We start from the raw sequence: 17,900 nt of genomic DNA on the forward strand, positions 1-17,900 counted from the left end.
TTTGATAAAGAAAAAAAATCAGTTTTCTGTGGTTTGTGAAAAGTGTAAACTCCATTATGTCATATGAGAATTTGAGAGGTAAAATCAGTGAAACGTTTGGATTTAAACTGAATGATCATGAAGAAGTGCTTGACAGAAAAATTTTTTTTTCATGTTTAGTGATGCAGGAAATATTGCTATTAAACATATAGTGGCACTTAATTCGGAGCAAGTGAATGCACTCACATGTTTAAAATCATGGATGAAGCAGTATTAACTGAGTGAGTCTTCATACTTTTTGTTGTTTAGTTGTTTATGTTTGTCTCAAAAATTCCCATAGTAATTGACACATGAATTATAAGTCTCATAGTAAATATGTTAGTAAATAATTAAAATAGTTGTTTCGTAATATAATGATACAATATATACAGATATACAACATTCAATACTTATGCTTATCACCGAACACAAGTTAAATTTAATAATAAATGTTTATTACAGTATATTAAAACATTTCAACTCGATTAAAACTCGATTGATTAATCGATTAAATTCAAATAGTTAATCGATTAAATACTTTGATCGCTCAACAGCATTAGTCACTGAGTGTAGACAAGTTCTGGATTAAAAGAATGCAAGAAGACCTCGGAGTTCGCAAAAGGAGCTCATAAATTTTTGATAGCATTTGCAAGCTCATATTTATGCAAATTAGTTTCTAGTCTATGATTGCCATCCAAACAAAAGCAAGAAGTCTCCTAGAAACTGAAAATGATATCAGAGTGTATGTATTGAATACAGAGTTCAGATTTTGGAAGCTACCTTCTCAAAAACAGGCACATTTATCGCATTAATTAATTTTTACTTTATAACTATTGAACATTTTCTTTATTTTGATGTTCAGCATTGTTTATCTTTATGTTTCTAAATATAACATAAATGTACATTTATAAGTCTCCTTTTTTCTTTTATTTTGTATTCATCTCGCGATCCTCAGATTTTTGCAGTCTGTTGTTAAGAACATCTCAATTATATTTCCGTTTGTAGTTTTTTTTTAAACTGTCATTCAAAATACATATATAAATTAAACTATTTACTATGTACCCAAGTAAGAAGACAAACTTTTGTTTTTATTATACCAAAGACAAAACATCCAATTATGTTGTTGTTTTCTAATGCCAGGCGTTTGACAATAAAGTCATTTGACCTCTTGCACTCCAATATTTTTCAAAGATATTATCATGACTAGCCACTGAAGCACAGATTTTGAGGTGTTCCGAATCCATTTCTTGGTTTGAGTTGAACAATGGGCAGTTAGGGGACTGATATATTCCAATTCTATGCAGGTTTTTGGCCAAACAATCATGGCCTGTTGCCAATCTAAATGTAGCTACAGACGATTTTCGTGGTAAATTGGGAATTAACTGTGGATTTTGATGCACAGTGTTCCATTTTTTTCCCTTGGGATTGAGTTATCAAATTTTGTTTGTTGAAGTCTAAGTATGTAGATTTAATAAATCTCTTCACAGAGTAATACGTAGATTTAGTAACAGGTCTGTAAGTAGCAGTGCTGCCCTTCTTTGCTAAAGCATCCGCATTCTCGTTTCCCATGATTCCACAATGGGATGGTATCCATTGGAATACAATTCTTTTATTGAGTGATAATAATTGAGAGAGCATTTTAGTTATTTCTGCTGTTTGAGATGAAGGTGTGTGTTTAGAGACGATTGATAGAATAGCTGCTTTGGAGTCTGACAATATAACTGCATTCCTAAATTTATTGATGTGGCATAGAAGATTCCCGAGACATTCACTTATTGCAATGATTTCACCATCAAAACTTGTTGTTCCATATCCAAGAGATCTATAAAGTGAGAAGAGACAGCACGTAACACCTGCACCGGCACCTTGTTCTCTGGAGATCAAGGATCCGTCGGTGTATAAATGAAGCCAGTTTTGTGGAGGGTACCTAATATTAATTGTCTCTAAAGACAATTGTTTCAGTATTTCAGTGTTTACTTCTGATTTCAGTATTTCTTCTGTTAAATTTAGATTATATTCTATATTTAATAGAGTTAAAGGGTTTGGTTTAATTTGTAGGTTTTCTTTTAAATTCGGGATATTGATTTTCTGTTTTAATTCTTGAACAATGGATATGAAACTTTTTTGAGTTTTCAATCTACAAAGAGGACTGTATGAATGCCAATTGTTACCTGGTAATCTGATAAGTTTTTCATATTGAATCAGTGCTTTTTCTTCTATTGTCATTTTGATGCTGTTAATATTAGTGAGGAATATCATAGAATCTATTGGCGTTGTTTTGATTCCACCAGTAATGAGTCTGAGAGCTTGGTTTTGAACATATTCTATGTCGTTTATGAAAGGTGAAGTAATTAAAATTTCTCCACAGTATGTCAGCACTGGCTGTATAAACATTTTGTATGTAGTGTTCAAAGTATTCCTAGAGCATCCCCATTTCTTTCCTGCTAGTCTTTTTAGAAGGAAGAATCTTTTACGAGCTTTTTCAGAAATGTATTTCAAATGGTTGCTCCATGCTAACTTATTATCGAAAATAACTCCAAGATATTTGGATTCATAAGTCCTAGGAAGGTGTTGGCCATTGTATAGGATATTGAATTCTCTTTCTTTTTTTACCGAGTGAAAATATTTGGTAGTTACTTTTGCTTAAATTGAGTGTCATCAAATTTGATGTATTCCATTCATGTAGTTGATTTAGAGCTTTAAGAGCAGAATTTTGAATTTTGTCTCTATGTCTGTAAGATCCAGAAGTCCACAAAACTATATCATCTGCAAATAGTGCTGTTTTCATGTTTGATTCCTCTAATAGGGAGGGTAAGTCATTTATATAAATATTGAATAAAGTTGTGCTGAGGATAGCGCCCTGAGGTAGACCTCGATATGTTTGTCTGTAACTAGAAAGTGAGTTATTGAATTTAGTGGCAATGAATCTTTGACTAAGGAATTCTGATATCCATCTGAACATATTGCTGGAGATACCTAATTTCTGGAGTTTTAGTAATAATTTATTTCTCCAAACCGAGTCATATGCTAACTGAAAGTCAATAAATATTGCCAAGGTATCTTCTTTCTTGTTAAAACTGTCTTTTATTTCTTGGCCGAGGCGTATGACTTCTTCACTGGTAGAGTGTAGTTGTCGAAAACCGGCTTGTCTTGGTGATAAAAGATTTTGGGATTCTAAATACCAAGTAAATCTGTTGGAGATCATGGACTCCATGGTTTTTGCTATCATGCTTAATAGTGCTATTGGTCGATAAATATTAACATCATGAGCAGGTTTCCCTTTTTTGTGAATTGGTACAATGATTGCTTTTTTCCAAGCTGCAGGAATTGAGGTGTTCCATGATAAATTGAAAATAGATAAAAGTACAGACTTGGTTTTTCCCCCCCAGATGTTTCAAAAATTCGGAATGAATGTTGTCGGGGCCAGGAGATTTCTTGGTTTTTAAATTTTGTATAGCTAGAGTTAATTCTTTGGAAGTAAAATTTTGATGAAATATTTCAGGTTTTGTACTAGTAATATTGTTTTTATTATTTTTATGTAATTCTGTTTTGATAAATTTGTCAGTTTTTTTGATATTGGGATGTAATCTGTGAGAGTTTGAGAAGTGTTTATTAAATGCGTTTGCTATATCTCTACTATCTGTTAGTGTTTTGTTATTATTTATTATTTACAATTTATATTTCCATATATAAATTATATGAGATAAGTAGTTGTATACAAGACAAGATTTTCGGTCTTTTGAATCATAATAAAGAAAAGACATCCAACATTTCAGAGTTACGTGTCACTTTCATCATTAGGGAAAGTGGAACCTACCTATTGGGTCTATAACTAGGATCCAGAACTGGAGAATATCTCTTCGTAATGGATCTACTTGTACAGATAGTTTACCTTTCCTCAATTTTCTTAATAATGGAGTCAATACATAGTAGTTCTGAAACAATGGATGTTTCTGCATCTATGGTATGGTGCAAAAACCCAAAATCTTGCACCATGCTGAACACCGTGGATTTATTTATTTATTTTTTATTTTATTGGGTTATTTTACGACGCTGTATCAACATCTAGGTTATTTAGCGTCTGAATGATATGAAGGTGATAATGCCGGTGAAATGAGTCCGGGGTCCAGCACCAAAAGTTACCCAGCATTTGCTCGTATTGGGTTGAGGGAAAACCCCAGAAAAAACCTCAACCAGGTAACTTGCCCCGACCGGGATTCGAATCCGGGCCACCTGGTTTCGCAGCCAGACGCGCTGTCTGTTACTCCACAGGTGTGGACAACACCGTGGAAGTATCAAATTATTATACATGTACGTAATTTCACACAAATTCATATATGGTATTACTGGTTTCTAACGAGATTCTAAGTGCATTATTTTGCAACTAACCCATGCACTGTGAAAGAGAATCATTCCAGGACAAGTTGTAAAACAGTATTCTGTACTGCTCAAAAAAATTAGAACAAGACTTTAAATTCATTTTATATTTAACAACGAAAACAATGAACAATAACAAATTACTTTCCATGGTCATTTACATATGAACTGTGGTCAAAAATGGTCATTTTCCTTGATACTTCACAAACAAAAGTCAGAAATCTCTTTCCTCAGCCTCACAGAGTTTTAATTTCATGTAATGACACACAGATGGAAGGAATTTTGTGCATAAATTTATGAAGCACTTTGCACCATAGCTATTGCACATATGGTTTTTTTACATAATTAAATTTATCTTCAGTCCGTAAACATGTTAGAGAGAGAATCTGCAAAGGGATAGCTGCCCTATAACAAGGGGTACCATTTGGTTACAGCCATGTAATTAATTAAGAGATTTTTCTGTACATCAAAATACACAGTAGGTTAGTGCTTCTTACCAATGAATTCACTAACTGGTCTTGCGACTATGATTTTTATCAAACAGCTATAACAGCTATAATTCATCACACTTCAGTGTGAGACAAAATAAGTTCAAATAAGCTGGCAAATTTACAATTTAGAAACTCAGCAAACATTACAGTATATTACTATTATGATCTTGGGGAGCTAAAATAGGTAGTGAAATCCGGTTGCGAAAGCCAGCTATAACGGCTTGGGGGGTGCTGGGGGTTATCATGCTAACCACATGATACCTCCATTCTGGTTGGATGATCGTACACCTCTGCTTCGGCATGTGGGCGTGAGGCCAGCTGGTCAGTCTGGGCCCTTCACTGGCTCTAGCGCCACAGATTATTATTATTATTATTATTATTATTATTATTACTATTATGATACAGTAAAATTCCTTAATAAGGGTGAAACCTAACCATTTTTCTCCCATTACTAATATGCTAGTGGATTGTGGTGATTTCCTAGTTTGCAGGTTGAATTTTCTTTTGCCAACTTCGTTTCGAATATTATGATACTGACAAATACTATAAATGGTAGTGATTTTGTAACTGTTATGTTGGCAGCTGAGACATGTTGTCGGTACTGGAGTTCCACGAAATTAAAATTGTACTAGATTTCAGAGCCAGTCACTGGAAGCTAGTCAAATTTGAACATACTAATAATTAATTATTATCAGTATTAATATTAATACATAATAGTTATTTTATGTGTTGCGTTATGGTTATAATTCAAGACTATAGTCAGGTAAGTGTAAATAAATAAAACATACTTGGGTGTGATAATGCAGGTGGGTAATCAATAGAAATACTATTTCACATTTTAATGAATTTCTTTCGTGTTTAGATTTTTATTACAATAATTCAAAAAGAAGAAAAAGCATGGCAGCGACTCCACTAAGAAAGCGTAATGCGTGCTGCAAGAGTGGGGATAACTTTCCCTACTGGTGTTCTGTTCTTTCAGATTTAACCGAAAGAAGATAATGAAAAAGGAATTATGCTCACGGAGACAGCAATTATAACTAGAATAGCAAAATTATTAGGAGTAAGTATTCTTAAGCATACATTTAATGGTGATATCACAGTCTAGTATATACAGTCACGAAGCTCGAGTTGTGAGGCTGCTAGGAACAATAGACTGTGGCCGGTACTATTTCGCATTGTCTATAATGAGACAATATTAGCGATCCTAGTGGTTAGCAACTATCTATGGACGCATATTTACTACATATTGAGCTTCGTGACTGTATATACTAGACTGTAGTGATATTCAATTTTCGGAGTTAGTACTACTAATTTCATTTATCAAAGTACATTTTTAGGTTAGGTCTCGTAAATCAATTGTTTAGTCAAACCAATGAATTTCATATTGCCAGACAAAATACCTAACATGTTGATCCATTTCTCGTATAGTCTGCCTACGAAAATATGTTACAAATTATTGAACTATTTAGAATAACCTTCCAACATAAAGGTGAAGTACGGTAAGTAGATAAGTCATTCAGTACGTAGGATCATATGATATCTGATAACAGTTGGCAACACTGACAAGACGGCAATATTTGCCGTTTAGAAACTGTTCTTATGTGACCCTCACTATAGTTCTGGATACGAGATTTTTGCCAGATAATTGAATAAATATAAAAAAAAAGTTACCTCTTCGTATTTTATAATGCCAAGATGCCAACTGCAGTTTATTTCTTAATCAATCTGATCATAACTAAAATAACATAAAAACTGTATAGATTTTCTTTATTAAAACACATCACACAACATAAATAAGGCACCAATATTAGATTCGAATATTCACTGAACATGAAAGTTTATGTGAACTTCCTAATGTGGCAACAATGATGGCCAGGCTGTGGTAAACCAAAAGATTTAAATTTTTTTGGCACAAGCAAAAGTGCTGTCGTTTTGGTATTGTTGGTTAGGAGGATTTTATTGTATTATGCTTTAGTCTGTGAGAAATGGTATGAGACATATTCAACAAATGACCTCAAGTTTTATGCCTGTTCAGAATCTACTCCCAATGTTTCCACGCTAATTCTTCATCACCACTTTAATTTAATAGACAGTGCCATTTAGGAACAACAAAAATTTCGTAAAATATTAAACTTTTAATCAATTGCAATGGCTGAATCTCTTCACAGATTTTGCTTTTGCATTTTAAAATGTAAGACTGCTGGAAACAGAACATGAAGAGGATATCTAAATATTATTAGAAGTAACTGTTCTAAAATTCATAAACTTACACATGACTCAACTTCTCTTAAAAAATTCCACTACAAAAAATGTGATTTCTTTTTTCCACGTTTATTTACGATTATATTTTATGCTGAAGAAAGACTAATGCATAAAGTTGTAATGAGGTTGTGAACAGCTCCGCATATGCATAATTAGAAGCATTAATCAATAGCTAATGTAAGGATATAAAAACATTCAAAATCAATGAAGTGTAAATGAGAACATTAATCACGCAAGATTATTTACTGGAAATAATATGTACATAATTTTTTTAAATGTTTTAAACATAAATGATTTTAAGGCAATAAAAATGTCTACATACCATGGAACCAAATCCTACACAATCAGAAAACAAAATAGAACAAATACAATAGCTGTACACAGATAGACAGGCAGACAGCATACCCAAAACCACTTTTCAGCATCAGGAACACTAAAAAAGTATATTTCCACTAAAACCTCAAAATTGATTTTTTGCACGATCACAATGTTTTCTCTATTGAGAAAGTAATATTAATCAATTATAATGAAAATGTTAATTACATTTATATACTGTATCTAATGCTCGGAATTTAACAAAGTGTTTCTCATTTTTCACTTCTCAATATTTAAAAATATCTTAACGTACCTTTATATTTTCCGAGGTGTTTCATGCTCACAGTGTTGGATTAATTACTATTATCTGTGCATTTCGAATTGACAGCTCAAGGTCAAGCAATGGACTGCATTTGCCACATGTGCTTAGCCCCCACCTGGACAATTCTCCTCAACTAAAGTCAGCTGGGACAGCCGGGATTACCAGTGCTTCAGTTCACAGTTTTTAGTTCAGTGACTCGTGCATGGTTTGTACGTGACCTTGATTCGCCAATTCGAAATGCACAGATAATAGACCAACCTAGACGAGTGGTATTCAATCTATGATACGCATACCCCTGATTGTCTCAGAGGCATGCATCCCACTGACTATGTATGTAAAAATGCTGACATATTTTATTATATTTGTTGATATATAATTATTGCAGTTTACATATTTTCATTGCTTTTTGTTATTTCTCATAGTTTGAGGGTGCAAAAGTAAAAAAAAAAACACATTTTGGGGGTATGCTAGCAAAAAAAGATTGAATACCACTGGCCTAGACCATGGCCCAGGGCAATGGGCTTGGGAGGCATGTCCACGCAACTTGGCCACAGTATAAGCACAGTCACGAAGGTTGAGTTTGTTGAGGGTACTGGGAACAATAGACTGTGCAGGTACTACAGTCGTTCATAGCTCTGCCAGACCGTTCCGCAGCGGCCTTGGACTGGGTGTAGATTGGCGTGCCTGCCGCCAGAGTAGCGCTGTAGCTACAGCTGACACACCAGTCAGTCGAGTTGGATCTGTCATGAGGGAAAGACGTCTGTGCGCATGTTGTGAGTAAAATTGTGTTGTCGCTGCGGAACGGTACGGCCGAGCTACGAACGCACTGTATTTCGCATTATCTGTAATGAAGCGATAGTAGCGATCCTAGTGGTTAGCAACTATCTATGGATGCATATTTACTACGTATTGAGCTTCATGAATGTATATACTAGTCTGTGGTATAAGGCAAGTTCTGAAATTGCAGAATCCCTGTGGTGGCTGAGTGGTCAAACTTTCAACCTGTGATGCAGGCAGTTCAAGTTCGAGTCCTGGTCAGGCCTGGGATTTTTCAATGAAAAATACATAATGACATTTGTGACGGACAAGATTGCAGTTGGGGATGTACTCGGGGTTCTTCAGTTTTTCCATGTTAGCATTTCCTAAATGCCAGCTGGTGACACATGGAGGGATTTGGTCTAGGGACGAGTGGGGTAGCCTGCTCGAAACCTGGGTAAACAGTGAACCTTAGCATAGTCAGCTGGTATGGATTTGGGAATGTGCTTAACTTGAAAGTTTGCAGTGCTGGATCATAGTGCCTACCTTACAAAATCCAATTCAATTTTTAAAAATTCTGAAAGTGCAGAAAAATTCGCTGTTGAAGTTATCAATATTGTAACAAAAGCTGTATTCCGATTGCCACTCAATTCCCCGTGACACAAATACCACATTACAAGCTACAAGCTTGGTAACCTACTGCTGACTGAGGGACAAGCAAGTTGCGGATTATGTGAATCCAAACCAGAATTAAATTCATCACTGCGAAAAGATGCCATGCAGTCAACAATTGACAAAATATAAAACAAAATGAGAAATATGTAAACATGATTATGTAAAATAAACCTATTGATTGCTTTAATTCATCTTCAGAGGAATTCTGAAAGTGTCCCTTGTCGCTGCTCACCATTTCAATAGTGATGCAAATACCACACTGCAAGACATAAACTCGGTAACTTACTGCTCATCTCTGTTTAAAAGACATCCTCAAAACAACAACTGACAAAATATAAAATAAAATGAGAAATATGTAAACATGATTATGTGAAATTAAAACCTATTCATTGCTTTAATTCGTCTTCAGAGAAATTCTGAAAGTTACCCTTGTTGCTGCTTGCCATTTCAATAGCTTTTATAGCAAATTTAAGCACACAAGCAATACAGTAAACTAAATACCGGTAATATAACGCTAAAAGTTTAACTTAAATTATCTGGTTTTCCTGTGCTTAAAATAAGTTATTGTTGCTGATTAATTACTAATTTACTAGTTTTGAGAGCAAGTAAGATACTCCTTTTTCAAAGAGTGTGTTTGAAGTTATGATAAAGTACATTCATAATAATTTTAATGAAAGGTGCATAAAATCTATACTGATGATGCACGATTTATTGGGTGGGAGAGACTGACTGGCTTAGGGCTGCAATATCATAAGATCCTCCACTGCATGCCCATCATGACCAATTATAAGCTGTAATGTACTAAGCAACAACTGGTTTGCAAGGAAACTCATAAGTTACTTAACAGATATAGATAATGCTTTACAATTAAGAGTTCCCATTCTTGTGCACTATTTGAGATATAATTAACACTGATTTTCCTCAATCTTATTAACTTAATTCAGCCATAAGATAATATTGCTGTATATTTGTTGAAACTGGTACATTTCTTTGCCAATGTATCACACTTCTCACTGCCATCTATCTAAAAGCAACGAGATCCACTATGATGTTACATTTTTGCTAATATTATGACTGTGATGGATAATGTTCACATTGTTACAGTACAATCTTGATTATCCATTTCAATGAACATACTGAACTGTTAAAGAAGAAAAAAAAAAGATGATCTATATATCAATTTTAATGGATTTAACTCTATCTGGTGCCATTTACGATGCTTTTGAAAAGTATTCCTCTTTTTTCTGAACTTTTACAAATAATTTTCTTTTTCATGTTCCAAGATCCCCATTAAAGTCTTCACTAACTCTAGTGTGGTCTCAAAGACACACTAAAATTTGAATTCAAATAGATCCCACATCATTGTAAAAGATCAAATTTTAAATTTGCCACTAGTTCACCTTGCTTGAAGTGTTCAATTGTTTTCACTTTGTTTTCTATAACTAAAGCTGTATGTTTTCTATTTATTGCAAATTTCGAACGCAACATTTCTTGGTTGTTATAATGTAAAAAATAAATGTCACTTCTCACATTTTATTTTCCTACTTTGCACTCGACTTTTGAAGTATTCTGTTACAAACTAGTAAGAAATATTCGAGCACAGTGCAAAGTGAAATTTGTATGATAGTACAAAGGGGGTGAAAGTGTTTATTTAACCTTAACAAAGAACAAAATGAAAGTTATAAGATCAGGGTAGGCACAATTCAGAAAATAAGGGCAGTATAAATCATTACTGTACACCCCTTAAAAACCACAATCTTTTTTTGGTGATGGATAATCTGCAGATTGCTTAATTGAGGGACAGATATTCAAGTTCTACACTATATTTATTATTATTATTATTATTATTATTATTATTATTATTATTATTATTATTATTTGTCATACTACTTAATGATGAACAGTCTCGAGTTTAAAATTTTATTTTAAAATATTTGCTTTTCAATATCCTTTTTCATACAGCCAGAAATAAATGCGTCACATTCTTAAAGAGGAAAATAATTTGAACTTGGAGAACTAAAAACTTCAAATTCAGATATCATTTACAACTTCACTGAAGTTTTCTCTAAAAGAAAAATCAAATATATATATACCTTAGTTTGAATGCAAAATATACAAGACTCCTGAAATAAGATCAAATGCAAATCTTAATTTCTAATCCACTAGACTTATGCTAACATAAAATCTATTTCAGTTCAAGTTTTGAAAAATACATAAACGTTCTCTAGTTATTAAGTTCATAGTATCACACAATATTGATAAACGATCATGATCAATAATATAATAATAATTTTAGTATTTCAGATCATATTTTGAAGCAAGTAGAAGAAAATGTAAGTCCATAACGTATATACAAATGCATTTTCGAAGATGACCCTGAAACCTCGACAATTTTGTACAGTTTGCAATGTTATGAGACATTACGTCAATAATCGTCCTCATATGTTATACGTATTTCCTAAATAAATTTAAATACACATGATTGCAATACAATAGACAAGTCTGTTAAAAGTCACCAACGGATTCACCCACATTCCATCATACATACCATCAACCATCCAAGAGATACACCCTGAAAATAAGAAAACACATAGTAAACATTTAGACTTGAGTGTGAAAGGGAGGGAAAGTACTGTAAGTTCTGAATGATCACCATTCTTGTATCCATGGAGAGGAAATGGCAGAAATTAAACAACTCTTGATTTTTCTAAACTTTACAATAGGTGTAATGTAATGTTTACTAGTGTATAATAATGATAGTGTAGTGAGTTTTGCAAATTTTATCACAGGTCTAGTGTAATGTTCAGTAATGTAGTATAAATACAATAGTGTAGCAATATTCAAAGGTTCCCGAGAGCAACAGAAGAAGGAATAGAAATGGTAAAATTAATACATCTTCATTACACAACTTTTAACACTATATCACTTCGGAAAACGTATTATTTGTCTTTGTGTTAAATTTTATATTACCTTGTTGACATGTTTCAGCCTGCTATTGGCCACTATCAGAACATCAGTTAACAAGGTAATATAACATTTAACACAAGAAAGACAAATAATACGTTTTCCGAGATAAAATTATATTAGAATAGTGTACAATAGAGTGTTCAGAGTATATAGGTATTATTACATATCCTGTAATTCATTATTCTTCTGCAATTTTTTGTGTATGTGAAAATCATTTCCCACAATTTACACTTTCCTGCAATTTACACCAATTTTCTTCAGGTCCCCTGAAAAGTGTAAAAGATGAGTAATATTGCAATTGGTATCAATTTAATTCATTGCATCCCTTCAGAGATTGTGCTATTACCAGTAAAGGATTTAAAAAATAGATTTCTTATTAATAATCCATTATGTTCAGCTGACGAGTTCGAGACAAATTTTAATATGATTTGTTTATTTTGACGTTTATAGTCACTAATAAAATGAAGAAAAATAGTCCACATCTGTGGAGTAACGGTTAGCACGTCTGGCCGCGAAACTAGGTGGACCGGGTTCGATTCCCGGTCGGTGCAAGTTACCTGGTTGAGGTTTTTTTCCAGGGTTTTTCCTCAACCCAATATCAGCAAATGCTGGGTAACTTTTGGTGCTGGACCCTGGACTCATTTCACCGGTATTATCACCTTCATCTCATTCAGATGCTAAATAACCTTAGATGTTGATAAAGTGTCGTAAAATAACCTACTAAAATAAATATAGAAAAATACGCAACCAGATAGCACAATAAAAATCTATTTTCTTTCTGTTCTAGCTGTAATGAAAAAAAAATATATTTCCATCAAAATTGACTTTTGTAGCATCTCACCAATACTTTCCAGTAAAGGTATAAGGAGAAAATAGTAGTAATAGTCTCTATTGTGCAGGCTCTTGGAAGGCCTCTATTTGCCTTCTTGCTTTCCAGTAAAATTTTAGTGTTCAGAAAATAGGTATAAGACAAGCATAATGATAAATAATATACACCAATTTAATTAATTTTGTTAATTGAAAATATATTCCAAACAAAATTATGAAGGACAACAGAAAATGCTTACCAGATATTTTATTCTTCATGGAACTTTACAAAAGTTTCTAACGTGGCTGGGATCTGTCCACGATAAGGAATCTTGTACTTGCAGACTGCAGTAGCTGCCAGGCATCGTAATGTCACATAGTTAACTAAATGAACGTTATTGAGTGGATTCACTGCCACAAAAATTGCTGGACAGTCACCAGCCCGGTTTGGTTGATCCAAATGTGCACCATGATCTAGAAGAAGTTGCACTAGCTGTAAAAGAGAAGTTCACATATTGGCATTCCCAAATATTTCTGTAAGAATAGAAATGTTAAGGTAAAGATATACCTGTTACAGGTCTTGGCTCCCACCTTTTCTAAACAATCACTACGCAATGTCAACCTAATGCTTGCCACCTTCATCCCCAAGAAAATATTCTCATTTCTCTGAGATACTGATTGTGAGTTAAATCCTAGGGCTATGGTATGCTGGAGGAATTAATCAATGGAGAAAACTCGTAAAATACAATCAGAAAAGACCCGAGACCTCCCAGCTCGCAGAGCAATACCACTGTGTGCCCCATAAATACAGTAAAAGCTGTTCAAACTGAAATTGCAAGGAACCAAATTTATTTTCCAAATTGGACAAGTTTCTGCATTACATAAAATTACACAAATCTTAAGACATTTTATTAAGAACATAACAAAGTATAAGATTATTACTCACCAGTTTATGGGTGAGGCTCGGCAATATATATAAGTGTTATAAAAATGTTATGTTTTATTAACGACACTCGCAACTGCAGAGGTTATATCAGCGTTGCCGGATGCGCCGGAATTTTGTCCCGCAGGAGTTCTTTTACATGCCAATAAATCTACTGACATGAGCCTGTCGCATTTAAGCACTCTTAAATGTCATCGATCTGGCCCGGGTTTATAAGTGTTATATGTTATTACATTATTACAATTACAGTCATGTTATTTTGCTTGTGAATGTTTTAAAATAAATTACAAAATGCAGTTACATTTCAAAGGCAAGTAATTTAAGATAGAATACACTGAAATTCCGTACACAAAGATGCAATAAAAGGAAAATTAAATTAAAGTGCACAGTTTTTACAGAAACTGCTAGAACAGGCAATCTCCACCAGCAATATAGAGACGACATTGACGCAAGTAAGATTCTCTTACCATATCAAAGATTCCCATGTTGACAAGTTCAGCAAAAAGTGTAACCATTCCCATTTTTTTATCGCGAAACATTTAAGCAGAACCCTATACAGATAAAACTGTCTCATTTTCTTGTAATATGATGACATCACTAGTAGTATAGTGAAAACAGAAGCATAAGTGGTTTACTACGTGGTCTCTGTCTCGATCTATTTTCTACATTTTCATTGCCTTGGTGTTTGCCACACAACAGTCATGGAAATATTGGGTATATGGATTATGTATATTCATGAATGAAATAAAACACACTGCAGTACAAAGTTAGAGAAAGTACATAATTATTGTATTTTATTACTTCAAAAACGAATATAGATATTGCAATCATTGCTATTTCCTTAAATCTCTTGTCACTTTTTTAAATTTCAATTTATTTAGAGTCGTTTTAATATATTGTAAGTCGCAAAACAAACAATGTAAATTGACAATAGATATTATCACAACACTAGGAATGAAGTACAATTATAACAACTATTAACAAATAAGTTCCAATTATAACACTAATTGAGTGGCATACAATCATGTGATCAGTCTATTAATTTCAGAGAATACAGTATATGAAATGCTAAATTATGAAAATGCTGTTAAGTTATTCGACAACCAGGTTTTTCTCAATCATTAAGAAGGCATGAAGTCATTCTAATACAAATAGCAACTCTATTTCACTTTACTATTGATTAGGAGTATCAAAGTATAAATATTTTTAGACAGACAGACGGACAGACAGACAGATAGATAGATAGATAGACTTTACTGTCAGAGGCAAATATGCATAGACATTGTCAATAAAATACACCAATACATTAAAATTACAATAAGTCAAAAGTAAAATACATTATGCAAGAGTTCAAAGGCCCACACATGCATCCTCTAGACCAGCATTTCTCAAACTTTTTTGAAGTGGGGAAAAGTCAGAACAGTTCCGCGGATCACCTTACTCTTGTTCCCTTCGGAAGCAAACTTATCATTTTTGTAGCATATTTTAATACCAGTATACTTATATTTTAAAATAGAATTAATTAATTAAAATTAAATAAATTAAATTAATTTTGTATTAGTATTAACTACTGTAATTAAGCTAATGTTAATAGAAGAAAATTCATCTTTGTTTCTTTAATAATTCAAGGCTATCAGAGTTTGGATAATCTTCAACTTATTAACAAAAGAAATAAATAAATGTTAATACACACATTAATGAGATGGATGAGCCTGCCAATTCTTGCACAGTTGTTCTATATTTGGATGTATGCTGGTAAGCTTAAGTCGGAGATTGTCACATACAGTACATGAGTTGATTTCGGTAGCCTACTTTGTTTTTATTACAGTTAGTGATGAAAACCCTTTCTCACATAGATACGTAGAAGCAAACTGAATTGTAATCTCTAAAGCACCATTGTACAGTTCACTATATTCTCTTTTCACTTGTGATGAGGTCCAGAAATTAACCATACCTTCTGCTTCAAATTTCATTTTAAGTCCGGTGTCATTCGAAAGTTCAATTAACTGTTCTCTTTCACTTAATTAAAGTTTGTTAGTTTCAATATCGCAATGAAAGTGATCACGAACCCATGAAAATTCGTCATATTTACTTGGAAAATAAGTTCCAAATTGTGACCTCACAGTTGTATTATTGGTGTATGACGTACAGTACGTGACCATTTCAATGTGCAGACTGGGTGTCGGCAAAACTATTAAGAAAGTCATAAATACATGAAAAGGTTCGATCCTCTGTTATGAATTTGGGTGGCCCCTGGCTGGATTACAGGTGTGGCGCCAGATGTGCAGGGAAATGCCATGTTCATAGTGCTTTAAATCCCTGTTTTGTTGTTGAGAGTAGAGTGGGAGTTCAGTAGATGGATAGGGTAATAAATTTCATAAAATGTCAGTACTGGGAGAAAAAATGAAAGGCGATTGTCATATGCCATTTCCAAACTCTGAGATTTTCAGCTATAGAGTGATACACAATTCGTTTGAATTTTATTTTGTCTTCTGTCTTTTTTGAAGGACTATAAGGGCAGACCTCGAGGACCACAGGTGGTCCGTGGACCATAGTTTGAGAAACGCTGCTCTAGACTGTAAGGACACAAATGTATTAATTTATTTTTTATATATTTCCTGAATTTAAGAGTATTATTTGAATATTTAATATCCTTAGGCGAGCTATGGTAAATTTTAATACCAGAAACTATATAAGTTCTGCTAATATTTGTAAGGTGGTGTAGCGGAATACTTAAACTATTTTTATTATGAGTATCATAAGAATGAATGTCACTATTTTAGTGAAAGTCAGAAAGATATGAATAAATTAACTGCAATACATTAAAAATATATATGTCATAAACAGTGAGAATATTATACTGTAAAAATATTCCCTACAGGAGGTTCTACTATCAACACCCGCTATGCACCTGACAATACACTTCTGAGCAATAAAAATGTCATTCAGCATGGTTCCAGATCCCCAAAAACAAATGCCATATGAAAGCCTTGACTCAACTTGTGCAAAATAAAAAGACATTAATACATCATGATTAATTATAGTCCTCAAAATGACCTTGTTATGTGTTATGCAATTCAAATGAACAAAGAAGATTCTATACTAAAAAATACTGGAGTGCAAGAGTACTAATGGTTTCGTTGCCAAATGTCTAGGCATTTGAACAAGAACAATTTTAATGCCTTGTACCACACAATTTACGAGTAAATAGGTGACCATGGTATCTCAAACTACCTGTCAAAGACTCCTTTATTCGCAGAAAAAACAACGTGTTGTAGTTCATTAACACCCGTGTGTGTGTGTATAATGTACTCTCTTTGACTTAGAAATTTGTCGCTGTTCAGGGACTAAGTCCCATCTTAGATCAGCTTGGGAATCAACATGTGCGCTGTATATACACGTGTGTTTTATATAAAGAGATTCAAAGCCTGATCTTTGTACGTTCGTAGGGAATATGTCATTCTTCATCCTCGAACTTTGATGCTTATTATTTCCCCGTGTGAATCTCGCATTAACCCAAACAGCACTTAGATAAATTCACACTACAGGAGAGCAATCATTTTCCGTGTCAAAAGGTGTACATATATATTTGTATGTGTGTGTTATGTAATACATGAACTAAAGACAACTCACTGGACTGTAGAAATTGTAAGGATTTGCTGCTACATGCAGTGGAGTCGAGCGAGATTCGTTGCGAGCATTCACTGGCGCACCACACTCCAGAAGTAACTTGATAACATCCATATTTGGGAAGATTATCTGAAAACAAACAATTTCAATTCAACATTATATCAAATAGCGTTTTATCTATCTTATTACTAAGTTTCAGTCTACTTTTCTTCCAATGGTTAAAAACAGAAGATATTCCTGTATCTTTAATCAATGGTGCACATACATATTGTCATTTATTTAGAATTGAAAAATACTTTGTCCATCTTAAATCTCACAATTTTACAATTCATTTTGA

General features: G+C 33.4%; 1 protein-coding gene across 1 annotated transcript in view; it reads right to left on the reverse strand.

Annotated features, from left to right (window-relative positions):
• The window catches only part of m-cup (ankyrin repeat protein mann-cup), a 53,167-nt gene that overhangs the window by 22,119 nt on the left and 13,148 nt on the right, over positions 1–17,900 (reverse strand). Inside the window, exons 4-6 of the mRNA XM_069839645.1 lie at positions 17,567–17,692; positions 13,251–13,483; positions 1–11,788 (exon numbers count right to left, since the gene is read on the reverse strand). The exon at positions 1–11,788 is cut by the window's left edge and continues 22,119 nt beyond it. Coding sequence (XP_069695746.1) covers positions 13,259–13,483; positions 17,567–17,692 — 351 coding nt within the window. The 3' untranslated portion in view covers positions 1–11,788; positions 13,251–13,258. The remainder of the gene's footprint in view (positions 11,789–13,250; positions 13,484–17,566; positions 17,693–17,900) is intronic.

This window comes from Periplaneta americana, chromosome 11 (assembly GCF_040183065.1).
Source record: "Periplaneta americana isolate PAMFEO1 chromosome 11, P.americana_PAMFEO1_priV1, whole genome shotgun sequence".
In the NCBI taxonomy this organism is placed as follows: domain Eukaryota; kingdom Metazoa; phylum Arthropoda; class Insecta; order Blattodea; family Blattidae; genus Periplaneta; species Periplaneta americana.